Here is a 24,360-nt window from a genome sequence, read left to right as displayed (position 1 = left end):
CAAGCATACAAAAAGTCAATTAAACTCCAGATGACCTCCGTCGGTATTTACTTCGCAGCAAGCTAGCCGTTGTGACCTGAAGGGGGCACGCCACCTCATTTTAGCAGCAGAATATTACTGTGACCATTACATGGTATCGTGTTCCTGCCCTTAAAGCCTCAAGGACACTGCCTGAAAGAGGGGGGGGGGGGGCGGAGGTGGGTTGGCACAGGCATGCAGGGGGCAAATGGCCTCCTTCTGTGCTGTGGATCGTTCTACAATGGACAACAGAGGACACCTGCTCGTGTTCTGACGGGGTTGGAGGTCAACTCTAGGTTAGGCATAAAACACGATGAAGGCCCGAGCCATCTCTGGATTAACCCTGATCGCCAAAGGGGGTGGAGTTAGGGTCCAGCTGCCATGCCCCCCCCCCCTACCCCATCACAGAGGAATAGCTCAACCCCCTGAACAATGCCCCCTTGGAACAATCGCCAGAGGCCCCGCCCCACACAGTGGCTGAGGAAGAGGGGAGGGGGGGGGGGGTCGAATGAAGCTGAGCCTGTGGCTATCAACTCCCAACCCACCCCCCTTCCCTCCCCTCGACTCCCCTCCGATAGTCACTCACTCACTCACTCATTGCGTTTTTCAGAGGTGAGATGACCTCCACGCCCTCGCGAGGGACGTGGAGGGAGTTGGTGTCGATGTAGTACGTCTTCCCCGACTTGACATCTTTCTCCCCGTCGATATCCATGGCGGCCTCCTCATGGTTCAGCAGTCCGACTGTGGTCGGGAAATCGGCCTGCGGGCGGAGCATACGAGAATTCACCTGCATCCGACTTCCCAAGGGAGACATCGGCAAGAGAACGGGAGGAAGCGTTTGTATAATGTAACAGGGTGTGTCCACAGGGTGCACAGCACTCAGCCAGGAAGGGACGGGGTGGGAGAGAGCACGGCGTTAGATACAGAGTAAAGCTCCCTCTACACTGACCCATCAAACACTCCCAGGACAGGAACAGCACGGGGTTAGATACAGAGTAAAGCTCCCTCTACACTGTCCCCATCAAACACTCCCAGGACAGGTACAGCACGGGGTTAGATACAGAGTAAAGCTCCCGCTACACTGTCCCCATCAAACACTCCCAGGACAGGTACAGCATGGGGTTAGATACAGAGTAAAGCTCCATCTACACTGTCCCCATCAAACACTCCCAGGACAGGTACAGCACAGGGTTAGATACAGAGTAAAGCTCCCTCTACACTGTCCCCATCAAACACTCCCAGGACAGGTACAGCACGGGGTTAGATACAGAGTAAAGCTCCCTCTACACTGACCCATCAAACACTCCCAGGACAGGTACAGCACGGGGTTAGATACAGAGTAAAGCTCCCTCTACACTGTCCCCATCAAACACTCCCAGGACAGGTACAGCACGGGGTTACATAGAGAGTAAAGCTCCCTCTACACTGTCCCCATCAAACACTCCCAGGATAGGTACAGCACGGGGTTAGATACAGAGTAAAGCTCCCTCTACACTGTCCCCATCAAACACTCCCAGGACAGGTACAGCACGGGGTTAGATACAGAGTAAAGCTCCCTGTACACTGTCCCCATCAAACACTCCCAGGACAGGTACAGCACGGGGTTAGATACAGAGTAAAGCTCCCGCTACACTGTCCCCATCAAACACTCCCAGGACAGGTACAGCACGGGGTTAGATACAGAGTGAAGCTCCCTCTACACTGTCCCCATCAAACACTCCCAGGACAGGTACAGCACGGGGTTAGACACAGAGTAAAGTTCCCTCTACACTGTCCCCATCAAACACTCCCAGGACAGGTACAGCACAGGGTTAGATACAGAGTGAAGCTCCCTCTACACTGTCCCCATCAAACACTCCCAGGACAGGTACAGCACAGGGTTAAATACAGAGTAAAGCTCCCTCTACACTGTCCCCATCAAACACTCCCAGGACAGGTACAGCACGGGGTTAGATACAGAGTAAAGCTCCCTCTACACTGTCCCCATCAAACACTCCCAGGACAGGTACAGCACGGGGTTAGATACAGAGTAAAGCTCCCTCTACACTGACCAATCAAACACTCCCAGGACAGGTACAGCACGGGGTTAGATACAGAGTAAAGCTCCCTCTACACTGTCCCCACCAAACACTCCCAGGACAGGTACAGCACGGGGTTACATAGAGAGTAAAGCTCCCTCTACACTGTCCCCATCAAACACTCCCAGGATAGGTACAGCACGGGGTTAGATACAGAGTAAAGCTCCCTCTACACTGTCCCCATCAAACACTCCCAGGACAGGTACAGCACGGGGTTAGATACAGAGTAAAGCTCCCTGTACACTGTCCCCATCAAACACTCCCAGGACAGGTACAGCACGGGGTTAGATACAGAGTAAAGCTCCCGCTACACTGTCCCCATCAAACACTCCCAGGACAGGTACAGCACGGGGTTAGATACAGAGTGAAGCTCCCTCTACACTGTCCCCATCAAACACTCCCAAGACAGGTACAGCACGGGGTTAGACACAGAGTAAAGTTCCCTCTACACTGTCCCCATCAAACACTCCCAGGACAGGTACAGCACAGGGTTAGATACAGAGTGAAGCTCCCTCTACACTGTCCCCATCAAACACTCCCAGGACAGGTACAGCACAGGGTTAAATACAGAGTAAAGCTCCCGCTACACTGTCCCCATCAAACACTCCCAGGACAGGTACAGCACGGGGTTAGATACAGAGTAAAGCTCCCTCTACACTGTCCCCATCAAACACTCCCAGGACAGGTACAGCACGGGGTTAGATAGAGAGTAAAACTCCCTCTACACTGTCCCCATCAAACACTCCCAGGATAGGTACAGCACGGGGTTAGATACAGCGTAAAGCTCCCTCTACACTGTCCCCATCAAACACTCCCAGGACAGGTACAGCACGGGGTTAGATACAGAGTAAAGCTCCATCTACACTGTCCCCATCAAACACTCCCAGGACAGGTACAGCACGGGGTTAGATACAGAGTAAAGCTCCCTCTACACTGTCCCCATCAAACACTCCCAGGTCAGGTACAGCACGGGGTTAGATACAGAGTGAAGCTCCCTCTACACTGTCCCCATCAAACACTCCCAGGACAGGTACAGCACGGGGTTAGACACAGAGCAAAGCTCCCTCTACACTGTCCCCATCAAACACTCCCAGGACAGGTACAGCACGGGGTTAGATACAGAGTAAAGCTCCCTCTACACTGTCCCCATCAAACACTCCCAGGACAGGTACAGCACGGGGTTAGACACAGAGTAAAGCTCCCTCTACACTGTCCCCATCAAACACTCCCAGGACAGGTACAGCACGGGGTTAGATACAGAGTAAAGCTCCCTCTACACTGTCCCCATCAAACACTCCCAGGACCGGTACAGCACGGGGTTAGATACAGAGTAAAGCTCACTCTACACTGTCCCCATCAAACACTCCCAGGACAGGTACAGCACGGGGTTAGATACAGACTAAAGCTCCCTCTACACTGTCCCCAGCAAACACTCCCAGGACAGGTACAGCACGGGGTTAGATACAGAGTAAAGCTCCCTCTACACTGTCCCCATCAAACACTCCCAGGACAGGTACAGCACGGGGTTAGATACAGAGTAAAGCTCCCTCTACACTGTCCCCATCAAACACTCCCAGGACAGGTACAGCACGGGGTTAGATACAGAGTGAAGCTCCCTCTACACTGTCCCCATCAAACACTCCCAGGACATGTACAGCACGGGGTTAGACACAGAGTAAAGCTCCCTCTACACTGTCCCCATCAAACACTCCCAGGGCAGGTACAGCACGGGGTTAGATACAGAGTAAAGCTCCCTCTGCACTGTCCCCATCAAACACTCCCAGGACAGGTACAGCACGGGGTTAGATACAGAGTAAAGCTCCCTCTACACTGTCCCCATCAAACACTCCCAGGACAGGTACAGCACGGGGTTAGATACAGAGTAAAGCTCACTCTACACTGTCCCCATCAAACACTCCCAGGACCGGTACAGCACGGGGTTAGATACAGAGTAAAGCTCACTCTACACTGTCCCCATCAAACACTCCCAGGACCGGTACAGCACGGGGTTAGATACAGAGCAAAGCTCCCTCTACACTGACCCATCAAACACTCCCAGGACAGGTACAGCACGGGGTTAGATACAGAGTAAAGCTCCCTGTACAGTTGCAGGTGTTACAAGTTACAGAGGGACATAGATAAGCTGCAGAGCTGGGCTGCGAGGTGGCAAATGGAGTTTAATGTAGAGAAGTGTGAGGTGATTCACTTTGGAAGGAATAACAGGAATGCGGGATATTTGGCTAATGGTAAAGTTCTTGGAAGTGTGGATGAGCAGAGGGATCTCGGTGTCCATGTACATAAATCCCTGAAAGTTGCCACCCAGGTTGATAGGGTGGTGAAGAAGGCCTATGGAGTGTTGGCCTTTATTGGTAGAGGGATTGAGTTCCGGAGTCGGGAGGTCATGTTGCAGCTGTACAGAACTCTGGTACGGCCGCATTTGGAGTATTGCGTACAGTTCTGGTCACCGCATTATAGGAAGGACGTGGAGGCTTTGGAGCGGGTGCAGAGGAGATTTACCAGGATGTTGCCTGGTATGGAGGGAAAATCTTATGAGGAAAGGCTAATGGACTTGAGGCTGTTTTCGTTGGAGAGAAGAAGGTTAAGAGGAGACTTAATAGAGGCATACAAAATGATCAGGGGGTTGGATAGGGTGGACAGGGAGAGCCTTCTCCCGCGGATGGAAATGGCTGGCACGAGGGGACATAGCTTTAAACTGAGGGGTAATAGATATAGGACAGAGGTCAGAGGTAGGTTCTTTACGCAAAGAGTAGTGAGGCCGTGGAATGCCCTACCTGCTACAGTAGTGAACTCGCCAACATTGAGGGCATTTAAAAGTTTATTGGATAAGCATATGGATGATAATGGCATAGTGTAGGTTAGATGGCTTTTGTTTTTAGACTTCCCATGTCGGTGCAACATCGTGGGCCGAAGGGCCTGTACTGCACTGTATCGTTCTATGTTCTCTGTACACTGTCCCCATCAAACACTCCCAGGACAGGTACAGCACGGGGTTAGATACAGAGCAAAGCTCCCTCTACACTGTCCCCATCAAACACTCCCAGGACAGGTACAGCACGGGGTTAGATACAGAGTAAAGCTCCCTCTACACTGTCCCCATCAAACACTCCCAGGACAGGTACAGCACGGGGTTAGATACAGAGTAAAGCTCCCTCTACACTGTCCCCATCAAACACTCCCAGGACAGGTACAGCACGGGGTTAGACACAGAGTAAAGCTCCCTCTACACTGTCCCCCATCAAACACTCCCAGGACAGGTACAGCACGGGGTTAGATACAGAGTAAAGCTCCCTCTACACTGTCCCCCATCAAACACTCCCAGGACAGGTACAGCACGGGGTTAGATACAGAGTAAAGCTCCCTCTACACTGTCCCCCATCAAACACTCCCAGGACAGGTACAGCACGGGGTTAGATACAGAATAAAGCTCCCTCTACACTGTCCCCCATCAAACACTCCCAGGACAGGTACAGCACGGGGTTAGACACAGAGTAAAGCTCCCTCTACACTGTCCCCATCAAACACTCCCAGCACAGGTAGAGCACGGTGTTAGATATAGAGTAAAGCTCACTCTACTCTGTCCCCATCAAACACTCCAGGACAGGTACAGCACGGGGTTAGATACAGAGTAAAGTTCCCTCTACACTGTCCCATCAAACACTCCCAGGACAGGTACAGCACGGGGTTAGATACAGAGTAAAGCTCCCTCTACACTGTTCCCATCAAACATTCCCAGGACAGGTACAGCACAGGGGTAGATACAGAGTAAAGTTCCCTCTACACTGTCCCATCAAACACTCCCAGGACAGGTACAGCACGACATTAGATACAGAGTAAAACTCCCTCTTCACTGTCCCCATCAAACAATCCCAGAACAGATACAGCACGGGGTTAGATACAGAGTAAAGCTCCTTCTACACTGTCCCCATCAAACACTCCCAGGACAGGTAAAGAACGGGGTTAGATACAGAGTAAAGCTCCCTCTACACTGTCCCTATCAAACACTCCCAGGACAGGTACAGCACGGGGTTAGATACAGAGTAAATCTCCCTCTACACTGTCCCCATCAAACACTCCCAGCACAGGTACAGCACGGTGTTAGATACAGAGTAAAGCTCCCTCTACTCTGTCCCCATCAAACACTCCAGGACAGGTACAGCACGGGGTTAGATACAGAGTAAAGCTCCCTATACACTGTCCCCATCAAACACTCCCAGGACAGGTACAGCACGGGGTTAGATACAGAGTAAAGCACCCTCTACACTGTCCCCATCAAACACTCCCAGGACAGGTACAGCACGGGGTTAGATACAGAGTAAAGCACCCTCTACACTGTCCCCATCAAACACTCCCAGGATAGGTACAGCACGGGGTTAGATACAGAGTAAGGCTCCCTCTATACTGTCCCCATCAAACACTCCCACGACAGGTACAGCACGGGGTTAGATGCAGAGTAAAGCTCCCTCGACACTGTCCCCATCCAACACTCCCAGGACAGGTAAAGCACGGGGTTAGATACAGAGTAAAGCTCCCTCTACACTGTCCTTATCAAACATTCCCAGGGCAGGTACAGCACGGTGTTAGATACAGAGTAAAGCTCCCTCTACACTGACCCCATAAAACACTCCCAGGACAGGTACAGCACGGGGTTAGATACAGAGTAAAGCTCCCTCTACACTGTCCCCATCAAACACTCCCAGGGCAGATACAGCACGGGGTTAGATACAGAGTAAAGCTCCCTCTACACAAATCCCCAAACACTCCCAGGACAGGTACAGCACGGGGTTAGATACAGAGTAAAGCTCCCTGTACTCTATCCCCATCAAACACTCCCAGGGGAGGTAGGTGCCCGCAAATCATTGCAATTTGGGGAGCTGTGTGGGGATAGACTTGAACAGCAGGAAGGGTGATGGGAGAGGAAGGTGGTTTTATCAGCATCATATTACCTTAGGACAGTCCTCCCCAGCATAACCTGCACGCACGGTGTACGACCCAATGTCAAAGACAAGAGCTCCGACTTCATCTGAGGGCGAGAAAAAACAGCGTTAGCAGCACAGTCTGGGCACACCAACAGGGAAACGGGACAGCGGTTAGCGGTACAGACACTAACAGGGACACCGGTTAGTGGTACAGACACAAACAGAGACACCGGTTAGCGGTACTGACACTGACAGGGACACCGGTTAGCGGTACAGACACTAACAGGGACACCGGTTAGCGGTACAGACACTAACAGGGACACCGGTTATCGGTACAGACACAAACAGAGACACCGGTTAGCGGTACAGACACTAACAGTGACACCGGTTAGCGATACAGACACTGACAGGGTCACCGGTTAGTGGTACAGACACTAACAGGGACACCGGTTAGCGGTACAGACACTGACAGGGACACCGGTTAGCGGTACAGACACTAACTGTGACACCGGTTAGCGGTACAGACACTGACAGGGTCACCGGTTAGCGGTACAGACACTAACAGGGACACCGGTTAGCGGTACAGACACTGACAGGGACACCGGTTAGCGGTACAGGCACTAACAGTGACACCGGTTAGCAGTACAGACACTGACAGGGACACCGGTTAGCGGTACAGACACTGACAGGGACACCGGTTAGCGGTACAGACACTAACAGGGACACAGGTTAGCGGTACAGACACTAACAGGGACACCGGTTAGCGGTACAGACACTGACAGGGTCACCGGTTAGCGGTACAGACACTAACAGTGACACCGGTTAGCGGTACAGACACTAACAGTGACACCGGTTAGCGGTACAGACACTAACAGTGACACCGGTTAGCGGTACAGACACTAACAGGGACACCGGTTAACGGTACAGACACTAACAGGGACACCGGTTAAAGGTACAGACACTGACAGGGACACCGGTTAGCGATACAGACACTAACAGGGACACCGGTTAGCGGTACAGACACTGACAGGGACACCGGTTAGCGGTACAGACACTCACAGGGACACCGGTTAGCAGTACAGACACTGACAGGGACACCGGTTAGCGGTACAGACACTAACAGGGACACCGGTTAGCGGTACAGACACTGACAGGGACACCGGTTAGCAGTACAGACACTAACGGGGACACCGGTTAACGGTACAGACACTAACAGGGACACCGGTTAGCGGTACAGACACTGACAGGGACACCGGTTAACGGTACAAACACTAACAGGGACATCGGTTAGCGGTACAGACACTAACAGGGACACCGGGTAACGGTACAGACACTAACAGTGACACCGGTTAATGGTACAGACACTAACAGGGACACCGGTTAGCGGTACAGACACTAACAGGGACACCGGTTAACGGTACAGACACTGACAGGGACACCGGTTAGCGGTACAGACACTAACAGGGACACAGGTTAGCGGTACAGACACAAAGAGGGAGACCGGTTAGCGGTACAGACACTAACAGGGACACCGGTTAACGGTACAGACACTAACAGGGACACCGGTTAGCGGTACAGACACTAACAGGGACACCGGTTAACGGTACAGACACTGACAGGGACACTGGTTAGCGGTACAGACACTAACAGGGACATCGGTTAGCGGTACAGACACTGACAGGGATACCGGTTAGCGGTACAGACACTGACAGGGACAACGGTTAGCGGTACAGACACTGACAGGGACAACGGTTAGCGGTACAGACACTAACAGGGACATCGGTTAGCGGTACAGACACTGACAGGGACACCAGTTAGCGGTACAGACACTGACAGGGTCACCGGTTAGCGGGACAGACACTAAAAGTGACACCGGTTAGCGGTACAGACACTGACAGGGACACCGGTTAGCGGTATAGACACTGACAGGGTCTCCGGTTAGCGGTACAGACACTAACAGGGACACCGGTTAGCGGTACAGACACTAACAGGGACACCGGTTAGTGGTACAGACACTAACAGGGACACCGGTTAACGGTACAGACACTGACAGGGACACCGGTTAGCGGTATAGACACTAACAGGGACACAGGTTAGCGGTACAGACACAAACAGGGAGACCGGTTAGCGGTACAGACACTAACAGGGACACCGGTTAACGGTACAGACACTAACAGGGACACCGGTTAGCGGTACAGACACTAACAGGGACACCGGTTAACGGTACAGACACTGACAGGGACACCGGTTAGCGGTACAGACACTAACAGGGACATCGGTTAGCGGTACAGACACTGACAGGGATACCGGTTAGCGGTACAGACACTGACAGGGACAACGGTTAGCGGTACAGACACTGACAGGGACAACGGTTAGCGGTACAGACACTAACAGGGACATCGGTTAGCGGTACAGACACTGACAGGGACACCGGTTAGCGGTACAGACACTGACAGGGTCACCGGTTAGCGGGACAGACACTAAAAGTGACACCGGTTAGCGGTACAGACACTGACAGGGACACCGGTTAGCGGTATAGACACTGACAGGGTCTCCGGTTAGCGGTACAGACACTAACAGGGACACCGGTTAGCGGTACAGACACTAACAGGGACACCGGTTAGCGGTACAGACACTGACAGGGACATCGGTTAGCCGTACAGACACTGACAGGGACACCGGTTAGCGGTACAGACAGTGACAGGGTCACCGGTTAGCGGTACAGACACTGACAGGGACACCGGTTAGCGGTACAGACACTAACAGGGACACCGGTTAGCGGGACAGACACTAACAGTGACACCGGTTAGCGGGACAGACACTAACAGTGACACCGGTTAGCGGGACAGACACTAACAGGGACACCGGTTAACGGTACAGACACTAACAGGGACACCGGTTAGCGGTACAGACACTAACAGTGACACCGGTTAGCGGTACAGACACTGACAGGGACACCGGTTAGCGGTACAGACACTGACAGGGACACCGGTTAGCGGTACAGACACTAACAGTGACACCGGTTAGCGGTACAGACACTGACAGGGACACCGGTTAGCGGTACAGACACTAACAGGGCACCGGTTAGCGGTACAGACACTAACAGGGACACCGGTTAGCGGTACAGACACTGACAGGGACACCGGTTAGCGGTACAGACACTAACAGGGACACCGGTTAGCGGTACAGACACTAACAGGGACACCGGTTAGCGGTACAGACACTAACAGGACACCGGTTAGCGGTACTCACACTAACAGTGACACCGGTTAGCGGTACAGACACTGACAGGGACACCGGTTAACGGTACAGACACTAACAGGGACACCGGTTAGCGGTACTCACACTAACAGGGACACCGGTTAGCGGTACAGACACTGACAGGGTCACCGGTTAGCGGTACAGACACTGACAGGAACACCGGTTAGCGGTACAGACACTGACAGGAACACCGGTTAACGGTACAGACACTAACAGGGACACCGGATAGCGGTACAGACACTAACAGGGACACCGGGTAACGGTACAGACACTAACAGGGACACCGGTTAGCGGTACAGACACTAACAGGGACACCGGTTAGCAGTACAGACACTAACAGGGAGACCGGTTAGCGGTACAGACACTGACAGGGACACCGGTTAGTGGTACAGACACTAACAGGGACACCGGTTAACGGTACAGACACTAACAGGGACATCGGTTAACGGTACAGACACTGACAGGGTCACCGGTTAGCGGTACAGACACTGACAGGGACACCGGTTAGCGGTACAGACACTAACAGGGAGACCGGTTAGCGGTACAGACACTAACAGGGACACCGGTTAGCGGTACAGACACTGACAGGGACACCGGTTAGCGGTACAGACACTGACAGGGACACCGGTTAGCGGTACAGACACTAACAGGGACACCGGTTAGCGGTACAGACACTGACAGGGACACCGGTTAGCAGTACAGACACTAACAGGGAGACCGGTTAGCGGTACAGACACTAACAGGGACACCGGTTAGCGGTACAGACACTGACAGGGACACCGGTTAACGGTACAGACACTGACAGGGACACCGGGTAACGGTACAGACACTAACAGGGACACCGGTTAACGGTACAGACACTAACAGGGAGACCGGTTAGTGGTACAGACACTAACAGGGACACCGGTTAGCGGTACAGACACTGACAGGGACACCGGTTAGCGGTACAGACACTAACAGGGACACCGGTTAGCGGTACAGACACTAACAGGGACACCGGTTAGCGGTACAGACACTAACAGGGATACCGGTTAGCGGTACAGACACTGACAGGGACACCGGTTAGCGGTACAGACACTAACAGGGAGACCGGCTAGTGGTACAGACACTAACAGGGACACCGGTAAACGGTACTGACACTAACAGGGACATCGGTTAGCGGTACAGACACTAACAGGGACACCGGTTAGCGGTACAGACACTAACAGGGACACCGGTTAGCGGTACAGACACTGACAGTGACACCGGGTAACGGTACAGGCACTGACAGGGACACCGGTTAGCGGTACAGACACTGACAGGGACACCGGTTAGCGGTACAGACACTAACAGGGACACCGGGTAACGGTACAGACACTAACAGGGATACCGGTTAACGGTACAGACACTAACAGGGACACCGGTTAGCGGTACAGACACTAACAGGGACACCGGTTAGCGGTACAGACACTAACAGGGAGACCGGTTAGTGGTACAGACACTAACAGGGAGACCGGCTAGTGGTACAGACACTGACAGGGACACCGGTTAGCGGTACAGACACTAACAGGGACACCGGTAAACGGTACTGACACTAACAGGGACATCGGTTAACGCTACAGACACTAACAGGGACACCGGTTAGCAGTACAGACAATAACAGGGACACCGGTTAACGGTACAGACACTAACAGGGACATCGGTTAACGGTACAGACACTGACAGGGTCACCGGTTAGCGGTACAGACACTAACAGGGACATCGGTTAGCGGTACAGACACTGACAGGAACACCGGTTAGCGGTACAGACACTGACAGGAACACCGGTTAGCGGTACAGATACTAACAGGGACACCGGTTAGCGGTACAGACACTGACAGGGACACCGGTTACCGGTACAGACACTGACAGGGACACCGGTTAGCGGTACAGACACTAACAGGGACACCGGTTAGCGGTACAGACACTGACAGGGACACCGGTTAGCGGTACAGACACTGACAGGGACACCGGTTAACGGTACAGACACTGACAGGGACACCGGTTAGCGGTACAGACACTGACAGGAACACCGGTTACCGGTACAGACACTGACAGGGACACCGGTTAACGGTACAGACACTGACAGGGACACCGGTTAACGGTACAGACACTAACAGGGACACCGGTTAGCGGTACAGACACTAACAGGGACACCGGTTAACGGTACAGACACTAACAGGACACCGGTTAGCGGTACAGACACTGACAGGGACACCGGTTAGCGGTACAGACACTAACAGGGACACCGGTTAGCGGTACAGACACTAACAGGGACACCGGTTAGTGGTACAGACACTAACAGGGACATCGGTTAACGGTACAGACACTAACAGGGACACCGGTTAACGGTACAGACACTAACAGGGACACCGGTTAGCGGTACAGACACTAACAGGGACACCGGTTAGCGGTACAGACACTAACAGGGACACGGGTTAGCGATACAGACACTGACAGGGACACCGGTTAGCGGTACAGACACTACCAGGGACACCGGTTAGCGGTACAGACACAGACAGGGACACCGGTTAGCGATACAGACACTGACAGGGACACCGGTTAGCGGTACAGGCACTAACAGGGACACCGGTTAGCGGTACAGGCACTAACAGGGACACCGGTTAGCGGTACAGACACTGACAGGGACACCGGTTAGCGGTACAGACACTAACAGGGACACCGGTTAGCGGTACAGACACTAACAGGGACACCGGTTAGCAGTACAGACACTAACAGGGACACCGGTTAGTGGTACAGACACTGACAGGGACACCGGTTAGCGGTACAGACACTAACAGGGACACCGGTTAGCGGTACAGACACTGACAGGGACACCGGTTAACGGTACAGACACTAACAGGGACACCGGTTAGTGGTACAGACACTAACAGGGACACCGGTTAGCGGTACAGACACTAACAGGGACACCGGTTAGTGGTACAGACACTAACAGGGACATCGGTTAACGGTACAGACACTAACAGGGACACCGGTTAGCGGTACAGACACTAACAGGGACACCGGTTAACGGTACAGACACTAACAGGGACACCGGTTAACGGTACAGACACTAACAGGGACACCGGTTAGCGGTACAGACACTGACAGGGACACCGGTTAACGGTACAGACACTAACAGGGACATCGGTTAGCGGTACAGACACTGACAGGGACACCGGTTAACGGTACACAATCTGACAGGGACACCGGTTAGCGGTACAGACACTAACAGGGACACCGGTTAGCGGTACAGACACTGACAGGGACACCGGTTAGCAGTACAGGGACTAACAGGGACACCGGTTAGCGGTACAGACACTGACAGGGACACCGGTAAGCGGTACAGACACTAACAGGGACACCGGTTAACGGTACAGACACTAACAGGGACACCGGTTAGCGGTACAGACACTAACAGGGACACCGGTTAGCGGTACAGACACTAACAGGACACCAGTTAGCGGTACTGACACTAACAGGGACACCGGTTAGCGGTACAGACACTAACAGGGACACGGGTTAACGGTACAGACACTAACAGGGACACCGGTTAACGGTACAGACACTGACAGGGACACCGGTTAACGGTACAGACACTGACAGGGACACCGGTTAGCGGTACAGACACTAACATGGACACCGGTTAACGGTACAGACACTGACAGGGACACCGGTTAACGGTACAGACACTAACAGGGACACCGGTTAGCGGTACAGACACTAACAGGGACACCGGTTAACGGTACAGACACTGACAGGGACACCGGTTAGCGGTACAGACACTAACAGGGACACCGGTTAACGGTACAGACACTAACAGGGACACCGGTTAGCGGTACAGACACTAACAGGGACACCGGTTAACGGTACAGACACTGACAGGGACACCGGTTAGCGGTACTGACACTAACAGGGACATCGGTTAACGGTACAGACACTAACAGGGATACCGGTTAACTGTACAGACACTAACAGGGACACCGGTTAGCGGTACAGACACTGACAGGGACACCGGTTAGCGGTACAGACACTGACAGGGACACCGGTTAGTGGTACAACACTAACAGGGACACCGGGTAACGGTACAGACACTAACAGGGACACCGGTTAGCGGTACAGACATTAACAGGGACACCGGTTAGCGGTACAGACACTGACAGTGACATCGGTTAGCGGTACAGACACTGACAGGGACACCGGTTAGCGGTACAGACACTAACAGGGACACCGGTTAGCGGTACAGACACTGACAGGGACACCGGTTAGCGGTACAGACACTAACAGGGACACCGGTTAGCGGTACAGACACTAACAGGGACATCGGTTAGCGGTACAGACACTAGCAGGGACACCGGTTAGTGGTACAGACACTAACAGGGACACCGGTTAACGGTACAGACACTGACAGGGACACCGGTTAACGGTACAGACACTAACAGGGACACCGGTTAGCGGTACAGACACTGACAGGGACATCGGTTAACGGTACAGACACTGACAGGGACACCGGTTAGCGGTACAGACACTGACAGGGACACCGGTTAGCGGTACAGACACTGACAGGGACACCGGTTAACGGTACAGACACTAACAGGGACACCGGTTAACGGTACAGACACTAACAGGACACCGGTTAGCGGTACAGACACTGACAGGGACACCGGTTAACGGTACAGACACTAACAGGGACACCGGGTAACGGTACAGACACTAACAGGGACACCGGTTAGCGGTACAGACACTGACAGGGACACCGGTTAGCGGTACAGACACTGACAGGGACACCGGTTAGCGGTACAGACACTGACAGGGACACCGGTTAGCGGTACAGACACTAACAGGGACACCGGTTAACGGTACAGACACTAACAGGGAGACCGGTTAGTGGTACAGACACTAACAGGGAGACCGGCTAGTGGTACAGACACTAACGGGGACACCGGTTAGCGGTACAGACACTGACAGGGACACCGGTAAACGGTACTGACACTAACAGGGACATCGGTTAACGGTACAGACACTAACAGGGACACCGGTTAGCAGTACAGACAATAACAGGGACACCGGTTAACGGTACAGACACTAACAGGGACATCGGTTAACGGTACAGACACTGACAGGGTCACCGGTTAGCGGTACAGACACTAACAGGGACATCGGTTAGCGGTACAGACACTGACAGGAACACCGGTTAGCGGTACAGACACTGACAGGAACACCGGTTAGCGGTACAGATACTAACAGGGACACCGGTTAGCGGTACAGACACTAACAGGGACACCAGTTAACGGTACAGACACTAACAGGGACACCGGTTAGCGGTACAGACACTAACAGGACACCGGTTAACGGTACAGACACTAACAGGGACACCGGTTAACGGTACAGACACTAACAGGGCCACCGGTTAGCGGTACAGACACTAACAGGGACACCGGTTAACGGTACAGACACTAACAGGACACCGGTTAGCGGTACAGACACTGACAGGGACACCGGTTAGCGGTACAGACACTAACAGGGACACCGGTTAGTGGTACAGACACTAACAGGGACATCGGTTAACGGTACAGACACTAACAGGGACACCGGTTAACGGTACAGACACTAACAGGGACACCGGTTAGCGGTACAGACACGAACAGGGACACCGGTTAGCGGTACAGACACTAACAGGGACACCGGTTAGCGATACAGACACTGACAGGGACACCGGTTAGCGGTACAGACACTACCAGGGACACCGGTTAGCGGTACAGACACTGACAGGGAAACCGGTTAGCGGTACAGGCACTAACAGGGACACCGGTTAGCGATACAGACACTGACAGGGACACCGGTTAGCGGTACAGGCACTAACAGGGACACCGGTTAGCGGTACAGGCACTAACAGGGACACCGGTTAGCGGTACAGACACTGACAGGGACACCGGTTAGCGGTACAGACACTAACAGGGACACCGGTTAGCGGTACAGACACTAACAGGGACACCGGTTAGCAGTACAGACACTAACAGGGACACCGGTTAGTGGTACAGACACTGACAGGGACAACGGTTAGCGGTACAGACACTAACAGGGACACCGGTTAGCGGTACAGACACTGACAGGGACACCGGTTAACGGTACAGACACTAACAGGGACACCGGTTAGTGGTACAGACACTAACAGGGACACCGGTTAGCGGTACAGACACTAACAGGGACACCGGTTAGTGGTACAGACACTAACAGGGACATCGGTTAACGGTACAGACACTAACAGGGACACCGGTTAGCGGTACAGACACTAACAGGGACACCGGTTAACGGTACAGACACTAACAGGGACACCGGTTAGCGGTACAGACACTGACAGGGACACCGGTTAACGGTACAGACACTAACAGGGACATCGGTTAGCGGTACAGACACTGACAGGGACACCGGTTAGCGGTACAGAATCTGACAGGGACACCGGTTAGCGGTACAGACACTAACAGGGACACCGGTTAGCGGTACAGACACTGACAGGGACACCGGTTAGCAGTACAGGGACTAACAGGGACACCGGTTAGCGGTACAGACACTGACAGGGACACCGGTAAGCGGTACAGACACTAACAGGGACACCGGTTAACGGTACAGACACTAACAGGGACACCGGTTAGCGGTACAGACACTAACAGGGACACCGGTTAGCGGTACAGACACTAACAGGACACCGGTTAGCGGTACTGACACTAACAGGGACACCGGTTAGCGGTACAGACACTAACAGGGACACGGGTTAACGGTACAGACACTAACAGGGACACCGGTTAACGGTACAGACACTGACAGGGACACCGGTTAACGGTACAGACACTGACAGGGACACCGGTTAGCGGTACAGACACTAACAGGGACACCGGTTAACGGTACAGACACTGACAGGGACACCGGTTAACGGTACAGACACTAACAGGGACACCGGTTAGCGGTACAGACACTAACAGGGACACCGGTTAGCGGTACAGACACTAACAGGGACACCGGTTAACGGTACAGACACTGACAGGGACACCGGTTAGCGGTACTGACACTAACAGGGACATCGGTTAACGGTACAGACACTAACAGGGACACCGGTTAGCGGTACAGACACTGACAGGGACACCGGTTAGCGGTACAGACACTAACAGGGACACCGGTTAGCGGTACAGACACTGACAGGGACACCGGGTAACGGTACAGACACTAACAGGGACATCGGTTAGCGGTACAGACACTAGCAGGGACACCGGTTAGTGGTACAGACACTAACAGGGACACCGGTTAACGGTACAGACACTGACAGGGACACCGGTTAACGGTACAGACACTAACAGGGACACCGGTTAGCGGTACAGACACTGACAGGGACACCGGTTAACGGTACAGACACTAACAGGGACATCGGTTAGCGGTACAGACACTGACAGGGACACCGGTTAGCGGTACAGAATCTGACAGGGACACCGGTTAGCGGTACAGACACTAACAGGGACACCGGTTAGCGGTACAGAATCTGACAGGGACACCGGTTAGCGGTACAGACACTAACAGGGACATCGGTTAGCGGTACAGACACTGACAGGGACACCGGTTAGCGGTACAGAATCTGACAGGGACACCGGTTAGCGGTACAGACACTGACAGGGACACCGGTTAGCAGTACAGGGACTAACAGGGACACCGGTTAGCGGTACAGACACTGACAGGGACACCGGTAAGCGGTACAGACACTAACAGGGACACCGGTAAGCGGTACAGACACTAACAGGGACACCGGTTAGCGGTACAGACACTGACAGGGACACCGGTTAGCGGTACAGACACTAACAGGGACACCGGTTAACGGTACAGACACTGACAGGGACACCGGTTAGCGGTACAGACACTGACAGGGACACCGGTTAGCGGTACAGACACTAACAGGGACACCGGTTAGCAGTACAGACACTAACAGGGACACCGGTTAGCGGTACAGACACTGACAGGGACACCGGTTAGCGGTACAGACACTAACAGGGACACCGGTTAGCAGTACAGACACTAACAGGGACACCGGTTAGCGGTACAGACACTAACAGGGACACCGGTTAGCGACACAGACACTGACAGGGACACCGGTTAGCGGTACAGACACTACCAGGGACACCGGTTAGCGGTACAGACACTGACAGGGAAACCGGTTAGCGGTACAGGCACTAACAGGGACACCGGTTAGCGATACAGACACTGACAGGGACACCGGTTAGCGGTACAGGCACTAACAGGGACACCGGACAGCGGTACAGACACTGACAGGGACACCGGTTAGCGGTACAGACACTAACAGGGACACCGGTTAGCGGTACAGACACTAACAGGGACACCGGTTAACGGTACAGACACTAACAGGGACACCGGGTAACGGTACAGACACTAACAGGGACACCGGTTAGCGATACAGACACTGACAGGGACACCGGTTAGCGGTACAGACACTACCAGGGACACCGGTTAGCGGTACAGACACTAACAGGGACACCGGTTAACGGTACAGACACTAACAGGGACACCGGTTAGCGGTACAGACACTAACAGGGACACCGGTTAGCGGTACAGACACTAATAGGACACCGGTTAGCGGTACAGACACTAACAGGGACACCGGTTAGCGGTACAGACACTAACAGGGACACCGGTTAACGGTACAGACACTGACAGGGACACCGGTTAGCGGTACAGACACTAACATGGACACAGGTTAACGGTACAGACACTAACAGGGACATCGGTTAACGGTACAGACACTGACAGGGACACCGGTTAGCGGTACAGACACTGACAGGGACACCGGTTAGCGGTACAGACACTGACAGGGACACCGGTTAGCGGTACAGACACTGACAGGGACACCGGTTAGCGGTACAGACACTGACAGGGACACCGGTTAGCGGTACAGACACTGACAGGGACACCGGTTAGCGATACAGACACTAACAGGGACATCGGTTAGCGGTACAGACACTAACAGGGACACCGGTTAGCGGTACAGACACTAACAGGGACACCGGTTAGTGGTACAGACACTAACAGGGACACCGGTTAACGGTACAGACACTGACAGGGACACCGGTTAGCGGTACAGACACTGACAGGGACACCGGTTAGCGGTACAGACACTAACAGGGACACCGGTTAGCGGTACAGACACTGACAGGGACACCGGTTAGCGGTACAGACACTAACAGGGACACCGGTTAGCAGTACAGACACTAACAGGGACACCGGTTAGCGGTTCAGACACATACAGGTACACCGGTTAACGGTACAGACACTAACAGGGACACCGGTTAGTGGTACAGACACTAACAGGGACACCGGTTAGCGGTACAGACACTAACAGGGACATCGGTTAACGGTACAGACACTAACAGGGACACCGGTTAGCGGTACAGACACTAACAGGGACACCGGTTAACGGTACAGACACTGACAGGGACACCGGTTAGCGGTACAGACACTAACAGGGACACCGGTTAGCGGTACAGACACTGACAGGGACACCGGTTAACGGTACAGACACTAACAGGGACACCGGTTAGCGGTACAGACACTGACAGGGACACCGGTTAGTGGTACAGACACTAACAGGGACACCGGTTAGCGGTACAGACACTGACAGGGACACCGGTTAGCGGTACAGACACTGACAGGGACACCGGTTAGCGGTACAGACACTAACAGGGACACCGGTTAGCGGTACAGACACTGACAGGGACACCGTTAGCGGTACAGGGACTAACAGGGACACCGGTTAGCGGTACAGACACTGACAGGGACACCGGTTAGCGGTACAGACACTAACAGGGACACCGGTTAACGGTACAGACACTAACAGGGACACCGGTTAGCGGTACAGACACTAACAGGACACCGGTTAGCGGTACAGACACTAACAGGGACACCGGTTAACGGTACAGACACTAACAGGGACACCGGTTAGCGTTACAGACACTAACAGGGACACCGGTTAGCGGTACAGACACTAACAGGGACACCGGTTAGCGGTACTGACACTAACAGGGACACCGGTTAGCGGTACAGACACTGACAGGGACACCGGTTAGCGGTACAGACACTAACAGGGACACCGGTTAACGGTACAGACACTAACAGGGACACCGGTTAGCGGTACAGACACTGACAGGGACACCGGTTAACGGTACAGACACTAACAGGGACACCGGTTAACGGTACAGACACTAACAGGGACACCGGTTAGCGGTACTGACACTAACAGGGACACCGGTTAGCGGTACAGACACTGACAGGGACACCGGTTAGCGGTACAGACACTGACAGGGACACCGGTTAACGGTACAGACACTGACAGCGACACCGGTTAACGGTACAGACACTGACAGGGACACCGGTTAGCGGTACAGACACTAACAGGGACACCGGTTAGCGGTACAGACACTAACAGGGACACCGGTTAACGGTACATACACTGACAGCGACACCGGTTAACGGTACAGACACTGACAGGGACACCGGTTAGCGGTACAGACACTGACAGTGACACCGGTTAGCGGTACAGACACTGACAGGGACACCGGTTAGCGGTACAGACACTAACAGGGACACCGGTTAACGGTACAGACACTGACAGGGACACCGGTTAACGGTACAGACACTAACAGGGACATCGGTTAGCGGTACAGACACTGACAGGGTCACCGGTTAGTGGTACAGACACAAACAGGGACACCGGTTAACGGTACAGACACTGACAGGGACACCGGTTAACGGTACAGACACTAACAGGGACAACGGTTAGCGGTACAGACACTAACAGGGACACCGGTTAGCGGTACAGACACTAACAGGGACACCGGTTAACGGTACAGACACTGACAGGGACACCGGTTAGCGGTACTGACACTAACAGGGACATCGGTTAACGGTACAGACACTAACAGGGACACCGGTTAGCGGTACAGACACTGACAGGGACACCGGTTAGCGGTACAGACACTGACAGGGACACCGGTTAGCGGTACAGACACTAACAGGGACATCGGTTAGTGGTACAGACACTAACAGGGACACCAGTTAACGGTACAGACACTGACAGGGACACCGGTTAGCGGTACAGACACTGACAGGGACACCGGTTAGCGGTACAGACACTAACAGGGACACCGGTTAGCGGTACAGACACTAACAGGGACACCGGTTAGCGGTACAGACACTGACAGGGACACCGGTTAGGAGTACAGACACTAACAGGGACACCGGTTAGCGGTACAGACACTGACAGGGACACCGGTTAACGGAACAGACACTAACAGGGACACCGGTTAGTGGTACAGACACTAACAGGGACACCGGTTAGCGGTACAGACACTAACAGGGACACCGGTTAGTGGTACAGACACTAACAGGGACATCGGTTAACGGTACAGACACTAACAGGGACACCGGTTAGCGGTACAGACACTAACAGGGACATCGGTTAGCGGTACAGACACTGACAGGGACACCGGTTAGCGGTACAGACACTGACAGGGACACCGGTTAGCGGTACAGACACTGACAGGGACACCGGTTAGCGGTACAGACACTGACAGGGACACCGGTTAGCGGTACAGGGACTAACAGGGACACCGGTTAGCGGTACAGACACTGACAGGGACACCGGTTAGCGGTACAGACACTGACAGGGACACCGGTTAGTGGTACAGACACTAACAGGGACACCGGTTAGCGGTACAGACACTAACAGGGACACCGGTTAGCAGTACAGACACTAACAGGGACACCGGTTAGCGGTACAGACACTGACAGGGACACCGGTTAACGGTACAGACACTAACAGGGACATCGGTTAACGGTACAGACACTGACAGGGTCACCGGTTAGCGGTACAGACACTGACAGGGACACCGGTTAGCGGTACAGACACTAACAGGGAGACCGGTTAGCGGTACAGACACTAACAGGGACACCGGTTAACGGTACAGACACTAACAGGGACACCGGTTAGCGGTACAGACACTGACAGGGACACCGGTTAACGGTACAGACACTAACAGGGACACCGGGTAACGGTACAGACACTAACAGGGACACCGGGTAACGGTACAGACACTAACAGGGAGACCGGTTAGTGGTACAGACACTAACAGGGAGACCGGCTAGTGGTACAGACACTAACAGGGACACCGGTAAACGGTACTGACACTAACAGGGACATCGGTTAACGGTACATACACTGACAGCGACACCGGTTAACGGTACAGACACTGACAGGGACACCGGTTAGCGGTACAGACACTGACAGTGACACCGGTTAGCGGTACAGACACTGACAGGGACACCGGTTAGCGGTACAGACACTAACAGGGACACCGGTTAACGGTACAGACACTGACAGGGACACCGGTTAACGGTACAGACACTAACAGGGACATCGGTTAGCGGTACAGACACTGACAGGGTCACCGGTTAGTGGTACAGACACAAACAGGGACACCGGTTAACGGTACAGACACTGACAGGGACACCGGTTAACGGTACAGACACTAACAGGGACAACGGTTAGCGGTACAGACACTAACAGGGACACCGGTTAGCGGTACAGACACTAACAGGGACACCGGTTAACGGTACAGACACTGACAGGGACACCGGTTAGCGGTACTGACACTAACAGGGACATCGGTTAACGGTACAGACACTAACAGGGACACCGGTTAGCGGTACAGACACTGACAGGGACACCGGTTAGCGGTACAGACACTGATAGGGACACCGGTTAGCGGTACAGACACTAACAGGGACATCGGTTAGTGGTACAGACACTAACAGGGACACCAGTTAACGGTACAGACACTGACAGGGACACCGGTTAGCGGTACAGACACTGACAGGGACACCGGTTAGCGGTACAGACACTAACAGGGACACCGGTTAGCGGTACAGACACTAACAGGGACACCGGTTAGCGGTACAGACACTGACAGGGACACCGGTTAGGAGTACAGACACTAACAGGGACACCGGTTAGCGGTACAGACACTGACAGGGACACCGGTTAACGGAACAGACACTAACAGGGACACCGGTTAGTGGTACAGACACTAACAGGGACACCGGTTAGCGGTACAGACACTAACAGGGACACCGGTTAGTGGTACAGACACTAACAGGGACATCGGTTAACGGTACAGACACTAACAGGGACACCGGTTAGCGGTACAGACACTAACAGGGACATCGGTTAGCGGTACAGACACTGACAGGGACACCGGTTAGCGGTACAGACACTGACAGGGACACCGGTTAGCGGTACAGACACTGACAGGGACACCGGTTAGCGGTACAGACACTGACAGGGACACCGGTTAGCGGTACAGGGACTAACAGGGACACCGGTTAGCGGTACAGACACTGACAGGGACACCGGTTAGCGGTACAGACACTGACAGGGACACCGGTTAGTGGTACAGACACTAACAGGGACACCGGTTAGCGGTACAGACACTAACAGGGACACCGGTTAGCAGTACAGACACTAACAGGGACACCGGTTAGCGGTACAGACACTGACAGGGACACCGGTTAACGGTACAGACACTAACAGGGACATCGGTTAACGGTACAGACACTGACAGGGTCACCGGTTAGCGGTACAGACACTGACAGGGACACCGGTTAGCGGTACAGACACTAACAGGGAGACCGGTTAGCGGTACAGACACTAACAGGGACACCGGTTAACGGTACAGACACTAACAGGGACACCGGTTAGCGGTACAGACACTGACAGGGACACCGGTTAACGGTACAGACACTAACAGGGACACCGGGTAACGGTACAGACACTAACAGGGACACCGGGTAACGGTACAGACACTAACAGGGAGACCGGTTAGTGGTACAGACACTAACAGGGAGACCGGCTAGTGGTACAGACACTAACAGGGACACCGGTAAACGGTACTGACACTAACAGGGACATCGGTTAACGGTACAGACACTAACAGGGA

The 24,360-nt window shown here is 53.7% G+C and overlaps 1 protein-coding gene across 11 annotated transcripts in view; it reads right to left on the bottom strand.

The window, feature by feature from the left end:
- Positions 1 to 24,360, bottom strand: part of LOC140404742 (actin-like protein 6B) — a 206,871-nt gene that overhangs the window by 165,159 nt on the left and 17,352 nt on the right. For 9 of the 11 annotated variants that reach the window (XM_072493451.1, XM_072493444.1, XM_072493442.1 and 6 more), the window contains exons 2-3: positions 7,061 to 7,137; positions 613 to 778 (exon numbers count right to left, since the gene is read on the bottom strand). In XM_072493451.1, coding sequence (XP_072349552.1) covers positions 613 to 730 — 118 coding nt within the window. In that variant the 5' untranslated portion in view covers positions 731 to 778; positions 7,061 to 7,137. The remainder of the gene's footprint in view (positions 1 to 612; positions 779 to 7,060; positions 7,138 to 24,360) is intronic. The other 2 variants (XM_072493453.1, XM_072493452.1) reach the window with 1 other exon arrangement.

This window comes from Scyliorhinus torazame, chromosome 31, assembly GCF_047496885.1.
Source record: "Scyliorhinus torazame isolate Kashiwa2021f chromosome 31, sScyTor2.1, whole genome shotgun sequence".
Lineage (NCBI taxonomy): Eukaryota > Metazoa > Chordata > Chondrichthyes > Carcharhiniformes > Scyliorhinidae > Scyliorhinus > Scyliorhinus torazame.
This window is presented reverse-complemented; position numbering and strand designations above follow the sequence as displayed.